This window comes from Drosophila albomicans, chromosome 3 (genome assembly GCF_009650485.2).
Source record: "Drosophila albomicans strain 15112-1751.03 chromosome 3, ASM965048v2, whole genome shotgun sequence".
In the NCBI taxonomy this organism is placed as follows: Eukaryota; Metazoa; Arthropoda; class Insecta; order Diptera; family Drosophilidae; genus Drosophila; species Drosophila albomicans.
In genome coordinates, this window is record NC_047629.2 from 34407025 (window position 1) to 34429669 (window position 22645).

Here is a 22645-nt window from a genome sequence, read left to right on the forward strand (position 1 = left end):
TTTATGAAAGAATTTCAATACTCACCAGCATTTTTATCATATCATTGTTTGTTATCTTTTAGTGTTGCTATCAGTTTAATTGAAACGCGAAACGCACATGATGTATACATATCATTTATATTTATTGTATTTTATTAAAAGTACATACATAGAGTTCCTCAATGTGCTGGCAAGTTTTCCCATAACGCTCTTAATTAAGCTTATTGTAATAGTAATATCTTTGAGTTGCGCTTGCTAGTAACCAACTGCTGTTCGTAAATAGTTCTTTCAATCTTTTAACTACATTCTATACTTTGCCAGACACTGAAGAATTGACGGCAAAATTGTCTTAACATTTGCATTATTATTTGATGTGATCCCTCAAAAAGCTCTTTAGACCAAAACTGATATACATACACAAATACACATATATATATTTAAATTGAACATATTCGAAGTAGCATAAGAGTTTATAGTATAGTAGAGTGTTTAACGTTAGATCGATAACTTAAGCTTAAAAGCTAACTGTACAAATAATATATAATATAAGAGGTGCACTTGAAATACTCCACAAGAGTCAAGTATTCTTGTGCTGTTTGTAGTCCTGTGATATGTTTTTATCATTTTATCGGTTTAGCAAGTGTCTGCATAGCAATTTAGCGCGTAAAGAAATCCCATGAAGCGTTCGTTTAGCAAATCAGGTAAAGAGCAAATAACTGAAGCCATAAATCATCGATAAATTTCAACTCTATTTCACTCTTCTCCACTTTCCTCTCCTGCCCTTTTAACATTCACACTCTTGCCCCTTTGCCGCTGCTGCAACGCTGCGTTGATTTCTTTAAGGACTGTGTCTAAATTGCTAAAAGGTAACATCAGGTGCTCGTCGGCGTATTGGCCAAAATGCGTGAGCTACGCGACAAATAGCCATACCAGTAGAACACATTGATCAGAAAGAAGAGCAGCGGAAACACAATTCGCGAGGCACGATCGATCTTCGATACCGAATTGTATTGCGGCGTCCGTTTGCCCTTGCGACGTGCCTCCAACTCCTCCCGCCGATAGAAGGACATGCGTCGACGTCCCACCACAGGCGGAGAATTCTGCTCAGCTGCTGCTGCAGCCGCCGCCGCCGCAGCTGCCGAGGTGCAAGGTGCTTCGTCGGCACGCAGCTGCGTCTGCTCATCATCCTCGTCGTCGTCGTCATCGGAGCAGGTGGCCTTGCGCTTGGGACGCCGCTGTCGGCGTCGCCAGCTGAACCAATCCAGACAGCGCCAGAAGCTCGAGCCTCCCAAGCCGTGTCGACGATTACGTGTGCTGCGTCTGGAGCGCAACATGCCACTCGGATTGCCAGCACTGGGCATATTGATGGCGCACATGGACAATGGTATTACCTCGTAGATCTTGGACTCGCTGCTGCTGCGGAAATCCGACTGTCCGCTGGCATCGACATCCGTCTCGGACTCGGCCGAATCCGAGTCGAGTTCCTCGATAATGAAATAACACTCGCCCGAGCCGTATTTGGTGAAATAATGCACAACAGCAAACTGCAGAATGGTGGCAAAGATGAAGCCAAACGAGAGAAAGACGAAGAAATCCAAGGCAGTGGGATACGACACCTTGGGCAGATCAGTGCGTGCCTCCAATCCCAAAAATGTCATGGTCAGCACTGTGGTAATGCCGAGGGAAACTCGATCGGCGGTTGCCTCGCGATTCAGCCAAAAGGAGACCCAGCTGAGAACGACGAGGAGACAGCAGGGTCCGTAGACCTGGATGAGAAAGTTGCCCATGTGTCGCTGCAGATGAAAGTTGACCATCAGCATGGAGTATTCCGCTGTCGAGTGATAAGAGCATCAGTCAGCATTAAGAGTTAAGGTAAGAGTAAAGTGACAACTTACACGGATGATGCGTTTCGAGGGTGATGCTGCCCGCCAGATTTGTGACAAGGCCACCGCCTCCTGCCACGCCCCGTCCCGAACCGAAGGCACCTTTGTCTAGCTTTAAGCCAGTGCCGCGTACATGTTGATTTTTGGCACCAGGACCAGCGAACGTGGTCATTGCCTTGTTGTTGTTGTTGCTGTTGCTGTTTGGCGTCTGCTTGGGTGACAGCGTGTCCTTGTTGTTGTAGCCCTGGGGCATGGGTGCGGCTGCCTTGTAAACAATGTCCGTCAAATTACCCGCCGGACAATCGACCAAATCGAATTGTGACAATTTCATGTCCTCAGCAATGGCAACTGCAGGACGCTCTTTGTTCCACCGATAAATGACATCCGACGTGGTGTAGCCAACTGTGGCCCAGTTGCCAATTTTGGGAGGTGGAAATAACATGAGAGTTAGAGAGTGCGATTGTGTCAGATTTGTTATTCTAAATATTGGCAATTAAGAGAGAGAGATAAAGACTGAAAGAGCGAGGGAGCGATTGAGATTACCTGAACAGTGATGACAACTGGGCTGAGATAGTTGAGTAATGATTTTATTTAGAAAAATGTGAAAAGTGAGAAAAGTTGGACATATTGCTTAAACTCCTATAAATTTTACCTTTTAACTGTGTATAAACTTTTACCGTTAAGGAAGTAAATAATTTGAAAAGTTAATGATATCAACTACTTAATTAACTTAAGTCAGTTTGCCCTAAATATTACTCTTGGCCACTGAAATCTCTTTTCCGTTTAAGGTAAAGTTTTAATGTAATGATTGGCTTTTCTGAAATCAAATTAAGTTATTCCAAGTTTTCCAATTCATAAGTTATGGGCACACTTTTCTCGACTTTATTTATTTTTCTGTATTAATACTGTTTCTGTTTCTTGTTTAAAGAGCTGAAATTTCTATACAATTTTTAAGATGAACACCAAATAATAAATAATAGCTGTTTTGTTAAGTCTTTTCTATTAAAATAATTATTAACCTTTTTATTGCTATTAAGAGTTAAAATGAGTAAAGTTGTAATACCAATTTTAAATATTATACAGTTCATATTATAAATAAATAAATAAAAATAAAAAATAGGTATTGTTTATTACTATATAGTAATTCCGTACGTACAATTCAATTATTATTTGCACTTTCAGTTATTGTTAAACTTTTTTTTTGATACTAAACACTTAAATTTAATATTACTCCAATCCTGACAAACCTTCAAGAAACCTCTTAAATTTTTGCTAAAACGAATCTCATTTCATTTATGATAATTACTTTCACTTGTTTTTACAGTGATTAAATGTTGGTCTAAGCAGATTTTGCTTTCTGCCATGCACAGTCTTTGGCTCATTCGCAGTTCATCATATTTTTCCACATCGCTATTCCAGCACTCGCATTCTCATTCTCACTCTCATTCTCACTCTCACTCGCACTCTCACTCGCACCCATAGACTAACTAACTAGTACTCGTACTCTTCCTTTCCCTCCTCTTTCAACCCATCAATCCATTGCTCTGCAAACGTTTGCTATCAACACACGTACAGTTATTTTATTTTATTTTGTTTTGTTGTTGTCGCCTCGCTGCACAAATTGCCAAACATTGCGACATGTGTGTGATGCGGATTGGTTTACCTTATTCCCCAATTCTTTTTTTTTTTTGCTATTCTTTTTTTCCTATTTGACTTTGGCAATATTTTCAGTGACTCTTCGTCGTCGTCGCATCAAATGGGAAATTGTCAACATTAAGTGGCAGGCAATAACGGCAACGTATGGAAAGAAGTGGCGAGGGGTAATTGAATTCTTGACTGCATGCAACATTATTCACAACAAATAGGAAGCAATAATACCTAGAATAGCTCGGTGTCGTCTGTTAATTTACGTTTCGCAGATAAGACTACACATAATAAAGTGTTGCCTTCTAACTGGAGCTTCTGATATTCTTTATGTTCTACATATTTAATGAACATTTGATATTGAAAATATCTTTAAAATTGTTTGCTGAAAATGCATCAACGTCAGCAGTTTGTTGCTAAAAATAATTGAAATGTCACCTGCATATCTTTCCGAGTAGAATAATCAAGTAAAGTCAGGTGTTTTAAGCTTGGGTAAAGAACTCGAAAACGTCAGAGGTATGAAAAGCTAACGAGTAAAGCTTCGAGCTGTGTGAAAAATAAACAGAAGAGTGTACTCATATCTGAGTCTGAAGACTATACAATTTTGTTTAATTTTTAAGTGATTTATTTTGAAAATAATTTCAGAACCTTTTACCATCGACTCTTAAGTTTTAATCTATTAGGTCTTATTTTATAAACGTATCTCAGTGCTTTAGTTTTTAATCTCTCTTTGAAGCCAACTATAATTAATATAAAGTTTAAGCATAAAATAAAACTTATTAATAAAAACTAAAAGTATTCAATTAAAATTTGAACGAAATTAAACGAAAGCTAAACTGAAAAATTAAAATAAGAAAAAACATATCTGAATTTGAAATTCAGTTTAGAAAAACAATATTCTAAATGGATCTTAGATAAAATATATTTTAATTGTTTTATAAAGCTTAATCTGAAAAATTAAAATAAGAAAAAATATATCTGAAATTGAAATTCAGATTAGAAAAACATTCGCCTAAATGGATCTGAGATAAAATATATTTTAATTGTTTTATAACAAGGTTGAAGCTACTCAAAACTTAGTGAAGGCGATTTAATTGCAAACTATCAATGACAATTACTGCGCTTTAAGGGGTTTTAGAATCCTCCTTTGGCAGCATCAATTGCCATTAGCGCAAGGCAAATCCGCAGTTGGTCCCAATCCTCTTACTATCAAAGCATTTTACTCTTTGCACATCATCTCACAATCCAATGTCATGGCATATTCATTGCATAAATCCGAGTGCCCTTCCAACTACAACAAGTGGTCGACCCATGCACATGGACATTCATAAGGCCATCAGTGTTCACATCAAAGCGCCTCTCAGCGCCAATTATGCATAATTATGCCAAAGCACAACCATCGCATCTTCCTTGCCCAACAGTTTTTTTTTCTTGCTCATATAACGTATTTTGTATTTGTGTTTTTATGGTTGTTTTTGCACTCACATGATCCAAATTTCAGAGGACATTTCTGTATGTCCATGGGAAAATCCGCGAGATTCATGGGACAACCGGCTTTGATTGTCAGACGACTCGAGTACAGAACGCGTCCATTCTGATAGATGCGAACGAACTTATTCGGCGTGGTAATCGTGTGCAAATAGCTCTGTTTGCCATTGTAAAAATACGTATCGGGCTTCCAAATGCGCGCCAACATTGACACTGACAGCGCCAGCGTATCCTGGCCACCCTCAAAGGCGAGACGTTTATCCACCCAGGATTGCCGAAAGTAACAGTCCATCGAATATGTCTGCAATAACGCACAAGGCAGGCAGAGAGAAAGAGAGAAAGAGGGAGATAGAGAGTGAAAGTTCATAAGACACTGCAGTTACGTGACTCAAGTGTCCTTGGAGTGCAGTATTGAGTGCGGGATTTTGTTGAGGCATTTGTTGTTCACAACTTACCATATCCACCTCCGATATGGGACCCATGCTACGCACCATTATGTCGACTTCTATTGTAGCCGGGGGACCTGCAATAAAGTACATGGTTCATTATTTTGTAAAATTTGCAATTATTGTGCAATTCGATAAATTTGCAGTTTTGGACAAGCAAATGGAATTTTGAATTTATAAACAGCACTGAAGTTTCCTATAAGTTTTTGAATTTATAATCAGTAACTTTTTATTAAAATTTAAACAAACACGGTTTACTTGTTATTTTTGCAATTTAATGGCATTATTCTTCAATACAACAAAATTCGTAATTTTCCTGGTAAACATTAGTAATAATAATAATAATAATAATATAGTAATCGACAGAATTACCACTAACTAAATATTGCAAATGACAAAGATGATCATAGTTTTCTATATGCACAAAGCATGAAGGCATTTTTAAAGCAACCTGATTCCCCGGCCAAAGTAACTTAATATTAATAATAAATATTTTGAAGTGTATTTTTTATTTATAGAATGCACAAGAGTGCATTTTTATAAAGATTTCATAAAAATATAAAATTGCTGAAAGAAAATGTTTAAAAAAAAATTAAACTCAATAATCATATTAAAAGAATTTCTAACGCTAGCTCATTTAACTTCTCGCTAATCAAACTTGATTCTAATTGCATTGTTATAAAAATCTTTGAAAACTTTAGAAAGTCGAGCCTGACTTTTTAATCTCTTTAAGTGAAGTTTTTGCAAAGAGTCCAGAGCTCTACATTTTCCATAGTGAAATATACGAGCTTTATATTTCGTATAATTCCTGCATATGAATTATCCCCCAAAGTCCTTCACATGAAACGGAATTTAAATGTTGCCTCTGTTGAACAATGACACTTAAGCCGCTTGGCAGACAGTCTCATTCCATGGCAGCCCCCTTACCCCGCACCTCCCACTATTCGCGGTCCGTCGGTGGCCTCACTTTATGGCTGGGATATCATCATCATATCATCTATCAGCTCTTCATGGCGTTGTATTTTGCGCTAATATGCAGTTTTTCTTCCCCCGCTTTTTTTGTTATTTTGTATTCTGCCTATGCGAACAGTTTTTAATGACTTTGGGGCTCTGAGCTTGGCAAACATGCGTTGTGCATCCTGCAAGCTGCAGCATGCCGCATGCCGCACATGCCACCTACATCGCCATCGTAATGTTACGGCACTTGGCATCCTTTCGACTACCTACGAAGCGTATGCTCGCATCCTGCTGCACGTCACACGGCAAAGCAGCCATTCTTAATGAAGTGTTTAAAACAATGTAATTTGGGCTTAAGTTGCGTAAACGCAAAACTTTTTTCTTTTTCTTTTTTTGTTTGTGGGCGTCGCGCGTTAAGCTCCATTGAGTGCCCGCCAAACCGCTCATTTCTCGCACTCGCACTCGCACTTGCACTCGTTCTCATTCTCAGCCGCAAGGCTTTTAAATTTCGAAAATATTTAAATTTTTATGGTGTCGACAATTTGGAAAATTGAAAAAGCTTATAAATTTGCCGTCGCGCCTGCTGAAGGGAAATCCTTGAGAGTCACGACAAACAAAACGAAACGAAACGAAACATAGCGAAATAACGATAAAAATATAGCGAAGAGGCGCAGGGAAATACGCAATGAAAGTCTATGTAAATATTTGTCGATTTTGACACTAACTATTTGCCAAGGGAATTGCCGTCATCATCATCATCATCATCACCAGCAATGACGACGACATCCACGTCATCTTGACTCTCTCCTGGCAACGATTTCCGCTTCATTAAACGTTTCCGCTGAAGGGGCAAATCTGCTCACATGCTGATTACAGGAATCTGTGAAAGGGTAAACAGCCAAAAGGCATAAACAAAACTCATCCCGGTCTTGCCAAGGGATGCAACCACAGCACAGCGGAAGCAGCGGCACCTTAATCTCAATATCTCAGATCAGTCGGAAGCTATATAAGTTTGTAATTCCAGATTACCTTTACTTATAAATCTATATATATTATTATTTTATTTACATTAAGTAATGTTGGATACAGAAATAATTGATAATATATGTAAAAGTAAAGTCTGATGAAACTTAAATAATAAACTTTTAGCTGCTGCTGCTACTGTTCTACTTTTTACGAGTGATGATCTACTTCTAAAGACTGATGATACCGATAGCTTAGTGCCTATCTACTTGTTAATGTCAACCGATACCGATAGGATCTATCGACTAGCCTCCACCTCCATTGGAAATCTTGATACTTCTCGATCTCTAAAAATAACCATGAAAGAAGAATTTTAGGTTGAAGAGATTTTAAACGAGATTTCGTTCTTTAATCATCAGAAACTATAGTTTCTGTTGTATTGTAGTTTAAATCGAGTTTCTAATCTACTAAAAACTATTTACGATTAAAATACAAAATATAATTTATTTATCTAATATATCCCATGTATAACCATCTAATATTATATATTAAAACATCTATTAACATTAAATTTTTCATATAACATATAGCCTCTTAGCTGAAGCTCTCTGAACAAATGATGACTCCATTCTGTCTATACTTGTATATTCATTAAATACATATGTGTATGGTATATTAACATACTGTTTTGCGCCGCCTCTCCAAATTATATACATATGCGTCTAACTATTTATCAGCGGACAATATCTGCATTATCTGCATTTTAACTGCATATTAGCTACGGACAAACTTGGCTTGGCTTAAACTTACCCCCAAAATCGGGTCGAATGCTATTGTCGTAGCCACGCAACAAATTGTCGAGCAGCTCGGAGATATTAGCATGATTATTGCTTTGCGTTAGCCAGGAGCGAGTCAGTGAGCCGGCACCAATCTCGTCCAGGCGATGTGCATCGCCGCGTCCCTTGATACTGCCGGCCATGACGCCAAGTTGAAGACCGATGGACGCTTGCCAGGCATTTGTGTAAATGCAGCACATTAGAATCCAGCAGCTAATCAAAACTTTAAATATGCGCAAGCTTAAACGTTGTCCTTGCCACAGCCACAGCCACATCCTCGTCCACAGCCAGGAGGACATGCTCCGGCCGACGACGACGACGATGAGGTCAGCCGACGCATTGCCGGATGTTGTACTTGTTTCGGTTGCTCTTCTTGCTCCTCTTCGACTGCAGCACATATTGCCCGACTGTTTGTTGTTGTTGTTGCTGCTGTTTGTTTGCTGCTGCTGATGTTATTGTTGTTGTTGTGTCTATTGTTTAGACATCTGACGGACAACTGTTCTGGCCTAATCTACACATCCGTTTGGCTAACATTTGTCGCTCCAACTGGCCAGCGTCCAGTGCTCCTTGCAATCTTCTTCTTCTTCTTCTTCGTTCGCCGCCTGCTGCTGACAGTTTCTCAGTTTGTTTTGGTATTTATTTTCATTTATGCACCGGAAGTTGCACTCGTCTGTGACACAGGCTGCATTCCGAGTCGGGTTTTTCTTAATTTCCACAAGCACATCCCCACAGCTCCTCTTCTTCTGCTTCTTCCTCTCGACTTGTTTCTCTCTCGCTCAGAGCATTAGTTTCGTTTATCTTGTCCGTTATCTTGACTTTGGTCTTTGTGTATTTCAATTCGCTTTCGCTTTTGCGTTCACTTCTGCTGCGATGAGCTTTATGATTTTAATTGTTTGAACTGTGCCTGTGACTGTGTCGCCTCTGCTTCTGGCACTTTGATTCAATGCCATCCACTGTGATTGGCCAATTAGCCAGCAGCGTTTTGATGGCTGCCAAGAAATTACTTAAGTTGCTGGCAGTTAAATTAGCTTTTATTCGAATCTGCACGGATTATACACATTATATTTAGATTATCGGACATCGATTGTCGTTAATTGAAAACATTACATATTATATTTTTACTTTATTTTATAAATAGGCGTATGCATAATATTTTGACTACCTTTGGCAGCTTTATAACAATTCACATCAGGGCGTATGCGTAATATTTTATAGTTTTCGCTTAATCACTTTATATTTATTTAAAATAAATGTCCACATTATTTGAATAATTTTCTATACTTGCAAAACATTTTCAACAACTTTGGTTTGTGTTTATTGAATTGTATGTACAATGTGACGTATGCGCAATATTTTGAATTCACAATTAAATAGATTTTCCTAAAATTTACTTTCTATATTTATTGAGTTGCCACAAATATTTTAAATTGCAAATATTTTTTCACTATTTACTGAACACGTGACGTATGCGTGATATTATAATATCATAGTTATTATTATTAGTTTTTAGTTAAAGTTTTCACTTTTGTATTTATTGAGTGTGTTTTAATTTTCTCAAATTAAATTAAAAATAAAGTTCACAGAGTTTTCGCAGCTTTTATTTATTTTACACACATTACACGGCGTATGCGTAATATGAATCTTGGTTAAGTACACGCCTGGGAAACGCGTGAAGATTAATGCACGCAAAGCTCACGCTGTGAGGGGATATTTCACACAACAGAAAACAACAAATATTTATAAATTAATCTCGAAAACCAAGGAACTCAACTTATATTGATGGCAAGTTATTAAATGGAATAAATAAAATATGCACCCAACGGCACCGACCACCGAGCTGTTAATGAAAAATCAACTGCCATTGGGCCAAGAGGCAGGCGAGATGTCCTTTAATAAATCTACTCGTATTTGGTCATTTGGAAGGTGCATCAAGGCGACTACGAGTCCATCTATCTAATTATGCAAAATACTTGTACTTGTGTGCAATGCGACCCATAAAGTTGATAGTTGATTATGTGTCTCACCCACTAACCCAATTGTGTGCTAATGCTGCTACCTGATGAGGGTCCATTCCAAGTGCATTTTGCCTTGCCTCCTTCTTCCTCTTATTCTTCTAGTTACTGATAGCATCTCCAGTCAGAGACGGAGACTGAGACTGAGGCATCGAGGCCTCGTGTTCGTCAATGCTACTTGCCACTTGATTAAGCGCTGTGTTTGCTAATTAAGCATGTGGCTGAGCCGCAGGAAATGTGCATTAGATTCACTTGGTTTGCCCAGCACTTGACGCATGTGAAAAATTTTGCAAAATTCAGCTAAGCTTACAAAGTAAATTAATTCAGTGTGAAGAGCACTTTTTTTCTGTTTGCCATCAGATACCACTCTAAATGTTGAGAAGGGTTTTGCTATCGACTTTCACCATAAATTAACCAGCTGATCATAAATTTGAATGCCGTAATCTGAGCTACACACATTTTGCTATATTTTCCCTTCATTTGAATCACTCTTTTCGTATTCTTTTATTTTTACTTTTGGTGCCAGTTTGTTTCGTCACAAAACAAGCAAACATCAGCCATCAGCATCAGCAGCTTTACTTCTAATTTCTTGCTTTGGTTGTCGCGTCGCGTCGCCTCGCGACGCCTTTACTTTGCCCTTCCTTCCTTCCGTCTCTTTCTTCTACTCGCCTCCCTCTCGTCGACACCTTGTTGCCTTTGTTAACTGGCGAAAGGGTTAAATGCGGCCCCGAACCGAGCCCGGCCACAAGCGTAGAACACAACTTGAGCACGTTCAACGCATTTTCTCATCAACGTCGTCTAAATTGCACTCAATTTTTGAAGGCTGCCCTCCTCTTTCATCGCTGCCTGCTTCCGTTCTTTCCTCCTCCATCTCTTTCTTCTGCCACTCTTCTATTCTTCATTCCCACTTTCTATAGAATATGTCGCCTTTTTTTCGGGTCTGCCTGCCAACTGCATTGTTACAAACCACTGTGTGTGGTGGCCCTTGCAGGGTATAAATTCACTTTGCAAACGCCATCAAGCATATCAAATAATCGTGGTTTATTCTATTGGCTTCCTAATGTTATATACAATTTGGTTGATCAAATATTATTAACTCCATTATACGAAATGTGCTTTACGTTCAAACTTTTCAGTTCATAAACTCATTTTATGAAGAAAGAAATAATCATTTACATGTAAGTGATATAGTACATTATTTTTTTCTGCAACTTGAAATATTTTAATATTTCTAACTTTTTTCGTAATTAATTGTCTAATTAATTTATTCCAAAATTTTCCTTTAAATTTAATTTACAACAATCTTTCTTGGCTTTTTATAATTATATTTTAAAGTGGTATAGTATATAAATATTTTCTGCAAGTTGGAATATTAAATATTTTAATCTATTTACGTAGTTAGTTGTCTCATTTATTTGCGATAGGATTTTAAATTTAATGTGGAAACTGAAAGAATCTTTCTTGAAATTTTAGATATTTCTTTAAAATTTTTAAAACTTCTTATTCTGCCTTATAAACTTGCATAATTACAGGGTATTTAAACTAAACTATACGCAATTCTCAGCAATCTGAGCAGTTTTCTAAACATCTGGTGCATATAACATTGTTTGTTATATGGTTTCTTTTTGTCTTTTGCTGTGAATGCTGTGTGGGTGCAGCAGGTGGTTTCTATGGACTCAGGTCCTGACATTATTTCGAACGCCTTTTTGTGTCTGCGCTTACCAAATGAGTTTTGCATTTCAATCTGCTAAAGAATTTTACTATACTCCAATTTAAATGCATATATAGTATGCTAGTTTTGCTTTTTTGGGCAACGTGTGAATTTTCATTGTCTGAACTATGGAAAAAAGAGAAAGAGAAAGGGAAACGGGCAAAAACGGATTTGGCCACAAGTTTTCTAGTTAATTTAAGTAGCTTTAAAAATGTGCAATTTAATTAAATGCAAGTCAAAATTTTGTGGCCAACAGAATTCGGGCATAAAATAATGCAATTGTTGTAATTATTTTAGACTAAAGCTGCTGCACGTGCTGCTGCAACGATGGTCAGGATACGAAGCACACGACTTACGGAAATGTTTGCCAGCCCAAGCAAAAGTAGCGGAAGGAAGTGGGAGTAGAAAGTGAAGGAGGTGCAGCAGATAGCACAAAACTCAGCCTCGCTTGTTGGCCTCTGACTTAGCTAAGTGCATTCCCCTGTACTATGGTGAGGACTAGCAGAAAAATAAGGATTATTCGCGAAAAAGAGGCATTCTTGAGAACAGAAGATGCTCCTACAAAATTATTGAAGATCTTAATAGAAGAAAGTTTAAAATGATGAATGAATAAAATTGAAATTTTTATTCCAGAAATCTTTAAAAAACCACCAATTAAAATTTAAATGAAATAAAAAAAATTCTTAATGTAAAAAGTTAAAAAAATGTTATACTTTTAATTTCTTCCTTTCTTATATAAATTTAATTTATATATTTTATACATATATTTAATCAATAATAGTAGAACTATCAAAAACTAGCTATCCCATCCTATGAAAAACAATTGAGTATAACTGAAATACCATTTTAAAACTAAAATTCTTAAATTTGTATGTAAAAAAACTTTTTACAATCCATTAATAGATTTTATTTGATTTTCTAATAGAATGAATGGAGAGTAGAAAATGGAAAAATTTGACTAAAAAAAATGTAAAAGCATTTTAATGACAGAGATATAAAAAAAGGACGAATCTTTAATTTAAAGTCAACTTTATAAAATCGATGGTTAAATTATGAAAAAAATCAATTTATTTTAAAAGGTTTTTTTAAGTAATATAATAAATAAACTGCTGTCTAACTTAAAAAAAAAAAAACTTTTAAATATTATTTCATTTTTTTGATGATACAATTAATTTAATTGATAATCATACAATTTAAAATGTTATAAATGTACCTTATAATTAGTGTCTCTAACGCAGTTAACCGAGAAGAGGATTGTCAATACTTCACAATAACTTTTGTGCCATATATAATATAAAGCTCGTAACTGAAATCTGTAACTTTTGGCCTAGCTGCATTATGAACGCTTCGGGTATTACTCTTAAGTATTGCCAAACATTCAATTTGCTGCGCTCGAGCCCAAACGCATTTCAAAGGTAAACAGAAACATTTCAACTTGGCTGCAAAATTAATGAACGCAAATGCAGATCCCCATGAAGAAGAAAAGAAGAGATGCCATTGCTGTGACAAACCAAACCAAATGCATACAACATTGAGAACTGACCCTAAGACCCTAAAGTAAACAAGTTTCATGAGTATGGAGGGGAGACAATAAGAAGCAGAAGAAGTGGTCCTCAGACTTGTGGGGCAAGTAACGAATCCCCAAACCAATTCAATAAAAGCAATACTCGTAGACGAATGCAAAAGCATAAGCTGCGAGGGCGGGAGATGTGGATGAGGGCAGCAAACCACAAAAAATCTGCAAAATTCAATTAATTTAAATGCAGTTTTTGTTAGGCTGTTGTATCATCATACCACACACACACACTATATGCAGAGTAACGAGTGGAAGAAACAGAACGAGGGTTGGGTTAAAAGCTAAACGCATCACTTTACAATGTAAATCTCAAGAGTGCGATGCCCAGCAGCTTTTCTATTTTGCTTTTTTTTTGAGACTCGTATCTGCTTTGCATTCGCCCAACCGACAGATGTTTTGTAACACAAAACGGGAACTGCCAAAAAAATTAATGCTCTATAAAAGGGTTTGACTGGGAGATACCCTGTAGTAAGCAAAACATTTTAAGCATAATTATAATTTTCTTCAACTATCTGACTTTTCTATACAATTAAAAAATTTTACAAATTTTGTAAAATAACATTCTAGAATACCTTTTACTATGTTATACCCTTTAAACTACTTAGGTTTAGGCCCTTTTTCATACGGCTTATGGTTACGACTGTATAAAAAGTAAACTGAGGACTTGTAGATGGTTGAAAATGCTGTAGTTGTCAGCATCAAAGCTGCAGAGATACATTTATTTCGGTCAACTTAGTCACAATCGCCAACAATAAACAACTTTATACTCATTCTGCTATCAATCAAACGTTCATTTTCTTTAACATTTTCTTGCACTTTAAAAATTTACATTAACTTTGTACTTATTTTACTCTTGTGTATTCAAGTATTTATTGTAAAAACTTCATTCTCAATTTTAATGCATGTTGAAAATCTTTGCTTTCCTCTTTAGAAATTTGCATAGCCATAAATTGCATCGGAAAGCCACATTAGAACACTCATAAATAAGGCTAAGTCACGCCCTGCAGGTTCCCCACTCCCAAATGGATTGGTAATAGTTTTGTTAATAATTTGCTTGGTTGACCAAAATTTTTTGAGTTTTATCGGATTTACATTCCCTCTGGTGTGCTTCTCGTTTGTTGTTCAATCTGCGATAATTACATTTTACTTGCACTTTACGTTTTTTTATTACATTTTATTTAAATGTCATATTTGTGGTTGTTCACATGCGGGTCAACCGCACTGCAATTGATTTTTAATACATTTGGGGTTTCAGTTCAGTTCAGTATTTGGTAAATACGTAGATTTAATTGAGCAGTTGTCAGTGTGTCTTCTATTTGAAATTAGCATTAGTTTTATTTATTTATTTATTTTTTGGCATCCCGCTCGACATTTTAATTGGTTGTTCATAAATACTGATATTGTTTGAAAGGCTAATTAAGATAAACGCATTTGCATGCGCATTTAAATTGTAATTTATTTCGTGTGGCATTCGTCAATCAATTTAGAGGCCCATGAGATTCAAGTTTTAAAAATTTCGATGTGTAAATAATTGTGCATTAATTTGTTATACTTTAATAAGTTAAGAAATTTTATTTTAAACGACATTTAAAAATGAACTTGAAATTTATGGAATTTAAATTTATTACACATTTATTACGTATACGCCAAGTAGCCATAAAAATTGCTTCAAATTTGTTTATTATTTTTGTATTTAGATAAATAAATTAACTTGCATTATTTTTCATAAAATATTTTTATACTTATTATCTTCCATATTGCGATTATTTGTATTTTTATTACTACATTTCACGCACACGCTGAGAGTTTATATTATATAAGTACTTAGCGTATGCGTAATATACGCCTAGTATTTCTTTAAATTTGTTTTATTAAGTAATTTTTTTAAGATGTATTTCCGTTTATTAATTTTTTTTTGCATTTAACACATGCAGAAAATATTTAGATTAGCATCAGTAGAATTCAGTTATATTACGTATACGCCAAGTACTCGGATGAATTATATAGAATTCATTTTTATTTAGGTGTATGATGAAACTCTTTTATTATTTTTTATTTAATACTATTATTCACATTTCATAAATTATTTTTTCACATTACTCATACGCCAAGTTTAACAAATATAGAAATTTTTTGTTCAAATTTGTAAAATTTATAAAAATTGAATAAAAATACTCTATTGCAAATAATTTATATAAAATTCATTTTTTTTCAATATTTATATTATATTTTTATTCATTGTATATTACACATACGCCAAGTTGTCATGTTTATTTATGATTGCGTTGCATTTACTTTTTAATTGTAAATTCAGATTTTAATTAACTGCACTTCAAATTTTTATTTTGTTCTTTGTTAATTTGTTATGCAATTTTTTAATGAGAATGAGTAATTTAATTACTTCAACTAGGATTAGTAATTAACTGCTTTTAGCTTCACAACTTCACAGCAAGAAAAAAATGCGTAATGCATTTTTCAATTAATTTCACAATCCGCCGTCGCGACCGCCGTCAATTCAATCAATCCGCTTCTAATCGCCTTGCAAAGGACATAATACTTTCTTTTGATGCCGCCGCCAGCCAAATGGCAATAATAAACAACAACAACAAAGGGAAGAACAACAACAATGACAACGACAATATGTTTACAAATAAACAGATAACGAGGCGCGTATTGGAAATGGAAAACGCTTAATGCCCGTTGCTCGCTTGGGAGAGAGATTTGGTCACAGGAATACGTCGAGACGCGCCAAGCGCGCAACGCCAACTGAAACGACATTAAAAGCAAACGCTTGGGCAAGATTCAATTGTGCAGCAGCAGCATGAGCAGAGGATACGCCGACAGCATAAAGTACACACACAGAGGCGCACACTCTCACACTCACACACACACACACTGACTGCGACACATTCACGGACATGCAAAAGGCGCAAAATCAGTTTCGCCCTGCTGCCACAGCGGGACTAAATCATGGCTGGAATCCATTAACACTACCAGCGAGGTTTGTGGGTGCTTCAAGCTGCCTCGGGGGCTAAGTGGAGGCGTGTGTAACAACGCTTCATTCATGAATATCTGACTGAGTTTTTTTTCGTCTTGTTTACGTTTAAACTTTGGCGCCTGCGCATTGCCAAGCCACGTGCTGTTTGTTATGACGCCCCCAAAAAAGCAGCACCTGTTGCATGAACACTGCCCCCATTTAAAGCGTAACTAAACTGTCAATCAAACTCGCATTTTCGTTGACAGCCCAAATTTCTCAATTACGATAATTAACTAGAATTACTTTCTTATATAACTGAATTATTTTGGCAAGGTATAAAAAGCACAACTTCTGCTTTTGTTGGCACAGTCAAAAGTCAAACATGGCAAATCTAGCGCTATTTCAACTTATTGTTTACAATTTATTGCAAGCGAACCTAAGAGATGTGATTATATTTCATTGTGCGCAGAAGTATGGTAAATATTATGCAATATTACAATATTTAAATTTAGCAGGTACTAAAATTTTGTTAAACATTTTGATTCGTTATCCATTAACTATCGATTTTAAATTTCATTTTTGACTCAGCTCTTCTGCCACTTGTACAACTATTTTCGAAAAACTACATTTTCTCACAATTCGTTAATCTCAATATGGAAAAAGAGCAATTGACTAACTTTCACAAGGATTATTTGGATAGCGATTTGACCAAACTGGGAGTATTCTTAGATCTAAGCTGTAGTCACAGTTCCTACATAACAAATCAGGTAAGATTTTCACTTCTTTTTAGCTTTAACTACAACAAAAATTATGCAGTCGAGTCAAGCGCGTCTCTACACGGAACACTTTCATTGGCTGCTCTATGATGAAGTAGGCAACATGAGTCAGCTGGAAGAACTCTACAACAAAGCAAATCTAAGCATTAATGCTGATGTCACCTATGTGAAATTAGCGGAAGAATCGAATGATGGCAGCCTTTTTACACTCTATGATGTCTATAATAGAGGCAGCCATTTGGGAGGCAAGCTCAACGTTACCATCGATCAGAGTGTTTACTGTAATCGGAGCAGTTGTGAAATCAAGGAGTATCTGAGTGAGTTGCACACAAGAACCAGGCTACAACAGCGCAGTAATTTAGAGGGTATTACCTTCAGGCAGGTGGCGTTGGTAAGTTGGAGATTGCCTTTAGTTTTTTTGTCACTAAGAGAATTGACCATAAAGACTTCCTTTAAAGGTCACCGTGTTGCCGTTGAACTCAAGCGAACAAGTGCTTCTCGACTTTTTGAACAGTGAGCAAGATGCTCATGTAGATTGGATATCTCGTCTGGGTTATCGCAACAATCTGCATTTGCAGGAAATGCTGCAATTCAAGTAAGCTGAAAGAAAAAAACATTTTAAAAGCAACCATAAATTATTATATACAACTAAAACCTTTTCAAAATTAAACCAAGATTAGAAATTTAAAGTTAACCAACAAATTGAGGAAAATTGTGTATTGGAGGTTCTTCAAATAGTATTGCATAAGTTTAAAAATGTAATGGACAGCACAAATTTTTAAATCAAGATACAAATTTCCAGTTTATTATATTATAATATATTCTTTCTTAGTTTTTGTTTTATAGCTACTGCTTTTATGAATGCACACCTTCATCAATAATCAATTTTACTATACTTTTCAATATTTTTAAAATTATAAAAATCTTGTTTTAAGATTCAAATCATATTTTTAAATTTATCTCGAATTTAAGTACTTTTGTTTCTGATAAAAAAATACACACTTAATTCCAATATTGATCGACTTTCTCATTGACAGCGTCACCAATGTTTGGGTGGATCAGTGGAGTCTCAACGATACCATTGGCGGTGCCATGGGTAAAGTGGTCAACGAGCATGTGGAATTATCGACCACAGCTTTTGTGCTCTCAACTGCACGGCTAAAGAAGATCTTTCCCACCACCGACATTGGACAATTTCGCTCGGTTTGCATATTTCGCACACCACACAATGCGGGCATCAAGGCTGGCGTTTTTCTCGAGCCCTTTAAACCAAGTGTTTGGCTCGTTTTTGTTGCTTTGCTAGTGTTCTCTGGCCTGCTGCTGTGGCTGATATTTCGACTGGAGCATCACTGGATGCGACGCTATCTGGCCTATATACCCTCGCTTTTGACCAGCTGCCTGATTAGTTTTGGCGCTGCCTGCATTCAAGGCTCTCACTTGATTCCACATTCGACGGGCGGACGACTGGCGTTCATAGCACTCATGCTGACCTCGTTTCTCATGTACAACTATTACACATCGATTGTGGTGTCCACCTTATTGGGTTCGCCAGTGCGTTCCAATATTAAAACCATACAGCAGCTCGCAGACAGTTCACTAGATGTGGGCTTCGAAACGATACCGTTTACTTGGGCATACTTAAACGTAAGTTTTTCTGGGGTAAATTACAATATTTATGCCCGCTACCCTTCTAACTATAACTATGTGCCTATATTTAATTTATTTAGCCTATTAGCCATGTCCGTCTGTCTGTCCATCCATCCGTATGAAACCTAGATCTCAAAAACTATATGAGATAGATTTATAATTTATTTGGACAATGTTTGCACGCAAATCAAGTTTGTTTCAGATTTTTGCCACCCCTCTTTCATACAAATCAAATAACAAGCGTAAATTTTAAGGAAGATTTTTGGTACAGTTAATAATAATTACAGTGTTTATGATTCCTGAAAGTTTGGTTGCGATCAGTTGAAAATTTTACAAGTTATTTAAGATATACTTTTGTTTAGGCAAAAACGCAGTCTCACAGTCGAGAACACTCGACTGTAGTTACTTGTTTCTCATAAAATTGAATCCCTTTATAGAGTTCACCACGTGCCGACATCATCAACTTGGTTAAACGTAAAGTTGATGGTCGCAATCCCAGCAGCATTTGGTTCTCGGCTCAAGAAGGCGTGTTGCGAGTTCGCGATCAACCTGGCTTTGTATTCATCTCAGAGGCATCGTTCTCTTACAACTTTGTGGAGAAATATTACATGCCCCACGAGATATGTGAACTGAATGAGATCCTCTTTCGTCCGGAGAGCACTGTCTATACCATTGTGCATCGCAACTCAACATACAAGGAGCTGTTGAAGCAGATACAATTGCGCATGCTGGAGGGCGGCATGACCCAGAAGCATCGACGTTTCTATACGAAGACCAAGCTGCACTGCTTCTCCAACAATTATGTCATCAATGTGGGCATGGAATATGCTGCACCTCTCTTTATGGCTCTGCTGGCCGCCTATATTCTCTCATTTATTATTCTAATGCTTGAGCTGGGATGGTCATATCTGAGTAGACGCCACTTGCAGCGTTCGATCGGTGGTCAGTAAGGAGAATATACAATTTAAAATGTAGTTTTTTAGGTAGGTAAGTATCAAGCGATTTAATAATTGGCCAATTAGTTAGTCCTGCCTTTCAGCTGTCGCTCACTAGCCACACGCATCCATTAACTTGTCAACGGTAAATTTATGATGATTTATAGTGTTCTTATAAAAGCACTGCGAGCTAAACGATTTTGTCATTAACTAGCTGTAATTGAGGTGCAATCATGTTCACAATTCAATTTATCATCTATTATTTTGTGCATATTGCCAAGTTGAATAATATCTTATTTCTACACTGTTGGCCAGCTAATTGTGAGTTTAATTTAAAATTTGACTATTATGCTAAATTATTGTTTATTTACAGCACTCTTTCAACTGGCACACTTAGCACATAATTCTGGGATATTCAATCAATTTTTGGATCTTAATGCAACTTTCTCTCAAGCGGAGCATTTGCAAGCACACCTCGTTAATCATGAAATCATCAAGCTGGGCATTTACTTTGACATCAATTGTGATCAGAGTAAAGAAGTGTTGAAAATGGTAAATTAATTTCAATTTAAATTTTTGTTAAACTAACATTTCATTTCTAATATCAGGCCAATACGCTAAGCTTATTTAATGATCATTATCATTGGCTTATCATCGATCGCAACTTTGATTTAAAACAACTGCGAGAAAGATTTGCTGAAGCACAACTTTATGTCAACAGCGAGTTAACTTATGTGGAACCTCAGGCAAATTTTACCAGCTTTATACTCTACGATTTGTACAATAAAGCCAAACACTTGGGCAGTAAGCTAAACATAACCATCGATCAGCAAATTGTTTGCAATGAGCGAGGTTGCCACGTCAAGAGATATCTAAGTGATCTTCATCTGCGACTTCGATTGCAAAATCGCAGATATTTCACTGGCATTACTCTGAGAGTAAATGCAGCAGTAAGAACAAGATATAATTTAATCTCTTAACTAAATAAACTTAATGCTAACTCATCGATTAAACAAATTTATATTAATGGTAGATCACCGCGATGCCTGTAGATTCCCCAGAGGAGCAGATAAAAGAGTTTCTAAGCAGTCTTGATGATATTTACAAGGATTCATATGCCAGGCTGGGCTATCAAACGCATCAGGTTTTCAAGGACTTACTAGATTGCAAGTGAGTTGCATTAAATAATTAAAAGTGATTTAATATAAAAAATTAACAAAAATGGTAAAAGAGATGTTTGTTTTTTGATCAAAAAATATTCTATTTATTTGATTTATAATATATATTATATATCAATTTCAATTATTTTTTTTTATTATTTTTTGTTAATTTAACTATTACTATAAAAGGATTTTTATATTTTTGAAATCAAACATTCAATTTTTATTTTGATGTTGAAAAAAAAGATTGAAATTAATAATTATTCTACAATAAATACAATAATTATTTATTTGAAAAAATTTAGATCAAAATTGATATACAAATATTTTGTATTTAAGTTTGTTTATGACTCAGATAGTCATAATTCTTACTTAAAATCCCTAAGCATATTTTGTCATATAAATTTTAGCTTTTCATTCACTTTTCGCGATCGCTGGACGGACTCGGAGCTAACTGGCGGCCTCATTGGGGATTTGATAAATGGCAGCGTTGATATGACAACCACCGCTTTTTTATACACCTTGGGACGCACCAAGTACTTTAGGCCCTTGACCTGGCACAGTTCCTTTCGCTCCGTCTGCATGTTTCGAAATCCACGCTCAGCTGGCGCCGAGTTGCGTGTTACGGAATTCCTCGAGCCATTCAGCTGGACGGTTTGGCTTATGTTTAGCGCACTGCTGCTGTTTACTGGCTTTTTGCTGTGGCTGACATTTCTGCTGGAGCGTCGTCTAAGTCGAGCTAGCAGCATGGAGACATCCTTGTTGACCAGTTGCCTTCTGTCCTTTGGTGCAGCCTGCATTCAAGGCGCTTGGCTACTCCCTCGCTCAACGGGCGGTCGCATGGTCTTCTATGCGATAATGTTGACCTGCTTTCTAATGTACAACTATTATACATCAATAGTGGTGTCCACGCTGCTAGGAGCACCACCCAAATCAAATATACGCACCATACAACAATTGGCAGATAGCAATCTGGAGGTGGCTGTTGAGCCCACCATCTATACGAAAGTTTATGTGGAGGTGGGTTAACAGTGATCTATTTAAGTTATCAAAAAATCATATGCTTCATTGCTTCATTTGGCAGACTGCTGAATTTCCCGATATACGCAGTTTGTATCTCAACAAGATTTTAAACAAGGATCCCAAACGCATTTGGTTGCCCTCAGAGCAGGGCGTGTTGATGGTTCGCAATCATCCTGGCTTTGTGTTCATAGCTGAATCAGCTAGCGCATATGTTTTTGTACGAAAACATTATTTGCCCCACGAGATTTGCGAGCTGAATGAAATTCTATTGCGCGATGAGACAAGCGCCAATACAATCATATTGAAAACATCTAATTTTGCAGAACTCTTCAAACTATGGTGAGAGCAACACAATTGTCTAATTATAAAAGAATAAATTATTATTCTGTCTTTTAGTCAATTGCGCCTCTTGGAGACTGGAGTGCATTTCAAGCACTTTCGCTATTGGGTGCGCAACAAGCTGCATTGCTATCAAAGCAATGTCACCGTTGTGGTGGGCTTGGAATCCGCCGGACCGTTGTTTCTTCTACTACTCATGGCGTATATCATCTGCTTGTTTGTTTTGGGCCTGGAAATACTGTGGCATAAACGACAGTTACGCAAAGGAAGAAATTAAGGCAAGTGGCTCGCTA

At 36.6% G+C, this 22645-nt stretch overlaps 3 protein-coding genes across 3 annotated transcripts; 2 read left to right on the forward strand and 1 right to left on the reverse strand.

Annotated features, from left to right (window-relative positions):
- Positions 1–515: 515 nt before the first annotated feature.
- LOC117570951 (gamma-aminobutyric acid receptor alpha-like) lies at positions 516–9235 on the reverse strand. Its single transcript, XM_034252885.2, has 5 exons — positions 8171–9235; positions 5450–5517; positions 4992–5295; positions 1875–2264; positions 516–1810 (listed from the first exon to the last, which is right to left on the reverse strand). Exons 1-5 carry the CDS (start codon positions 8592–8594, stop codon positions 852–854), a joined length of 2145 nt encoding a protein of 714 aa, XP_034108776.1. The 5' UTR covers positions 8595–9235; the 3' UTR covers positions 516–851.
- A 7619-nt stretch (positions 9236–16854) lies between these two features.
- LOC117569406 (ionotropic receptor 75a) lies at positions 16855–20303 on the forward strand. The gene is made up of 7 exons (XM_034250542.2): positions 16855–16948; positions 17061–17239; positions 17289–17639; positions 17707–17843; positions 18286–18892; positions 19333–19882; positions 20204–20303. Exons 1-6 carry the CDS (start codon positions 16855–16857, stop codon positions 19843–19845), a joined length of 1881 nt encoding a protein of 626 aa, XP_034106433.1. The 3' UTR covers positions 19846–19882; positions 20204–20303.
- On the forward strand, positions 20064–22629 carry LOC117566465 (ionotropic receptor 75a). The gene is made up of 7 exons (XM_052003563.1): positions 20064–20151; positions 20204–20382; positions 20439–20780; positions 20864–21000; positions 21401–22010; positions 22075–22352; positions 22410–22629. The coding sequence occupies exons 1-7, from the start codon at positions 20064–20066 to the stop codon at positions 22627–22629; spliced, it is 1854 nt and encodes a 617-aa protein (XP_051859523.1).
- The last annotated feature ends 16 nt before the right edge of the window (positions 22630–22645 follow it).

Excerpts from the sequence above, each read along its gene's own strand:
- LOC117570951 (XM_034252885.2), bottom strand. The coding sequence starts at position 8,594 with ATGTGCTGCAGTCGAAGAGGAGCAAGAAGAGCAACCGAAACAAGTACA. Across the intron at positions 5,518-8,170 it reads CATTCGACCCGATTTTGGGG|GTCCCCCGGCTACAATAGAA; the intron begins GTAAGTTTAAGC and ends ACTTTATTGCAG. Across the intron at positions 5,296-5,449 it reads CCATATCGGAGGTGGATATG|ACATATTCGATGGACTGTTA; the intron begins GTAAGTTGTGAA and ends GCGTTATTGCAG.
- LOC117569406 (XM_034250542.2), top strand. The coding sequence starts at position 16,855 with ATGGCAAATCTAGCGCTATTTCAACTTATTGTTTACAATTTATTGCAA. Across the intron at positions 17,240-17,288 it reads GTTCCTACATAACAAATCAG|TCGAGTCAAGCGCGTCTCTA; the intron begins GTAAGATTTTCA and ends AAAATTATGCAG. Across the intron at positions 17,844-18,285 it reads CAGGAAATGCTGCAATTCAA|CGTCACCAATGTTTGGGTGG; the intron begins GTAAGCTGAAAG and ends TCTCATTGACAG.
- LOC117566465 (XM_052003563.1), top strand. The coding sequence starts at position 20,064 with ATGTTCACAATTCAATTTATCATCTATTATTTTGTGCATATTGCCAAG. Across the intron at positions 20,152-20,203 it reads ACACTGTTGGCCAGCTAATT|CACTCTTTCAACTGGCACAC; the intron begins GTGAGTTTAATT and ends GTTTATTTACAG. Across the intron at positions 22,011-22,074 it reads ATACGAAAGTTTATGTGGAG|ACTGCTGAATTTCCCGATAT; the intron begins GTGGGTTAACAG and ends TTCATTTGGCAG.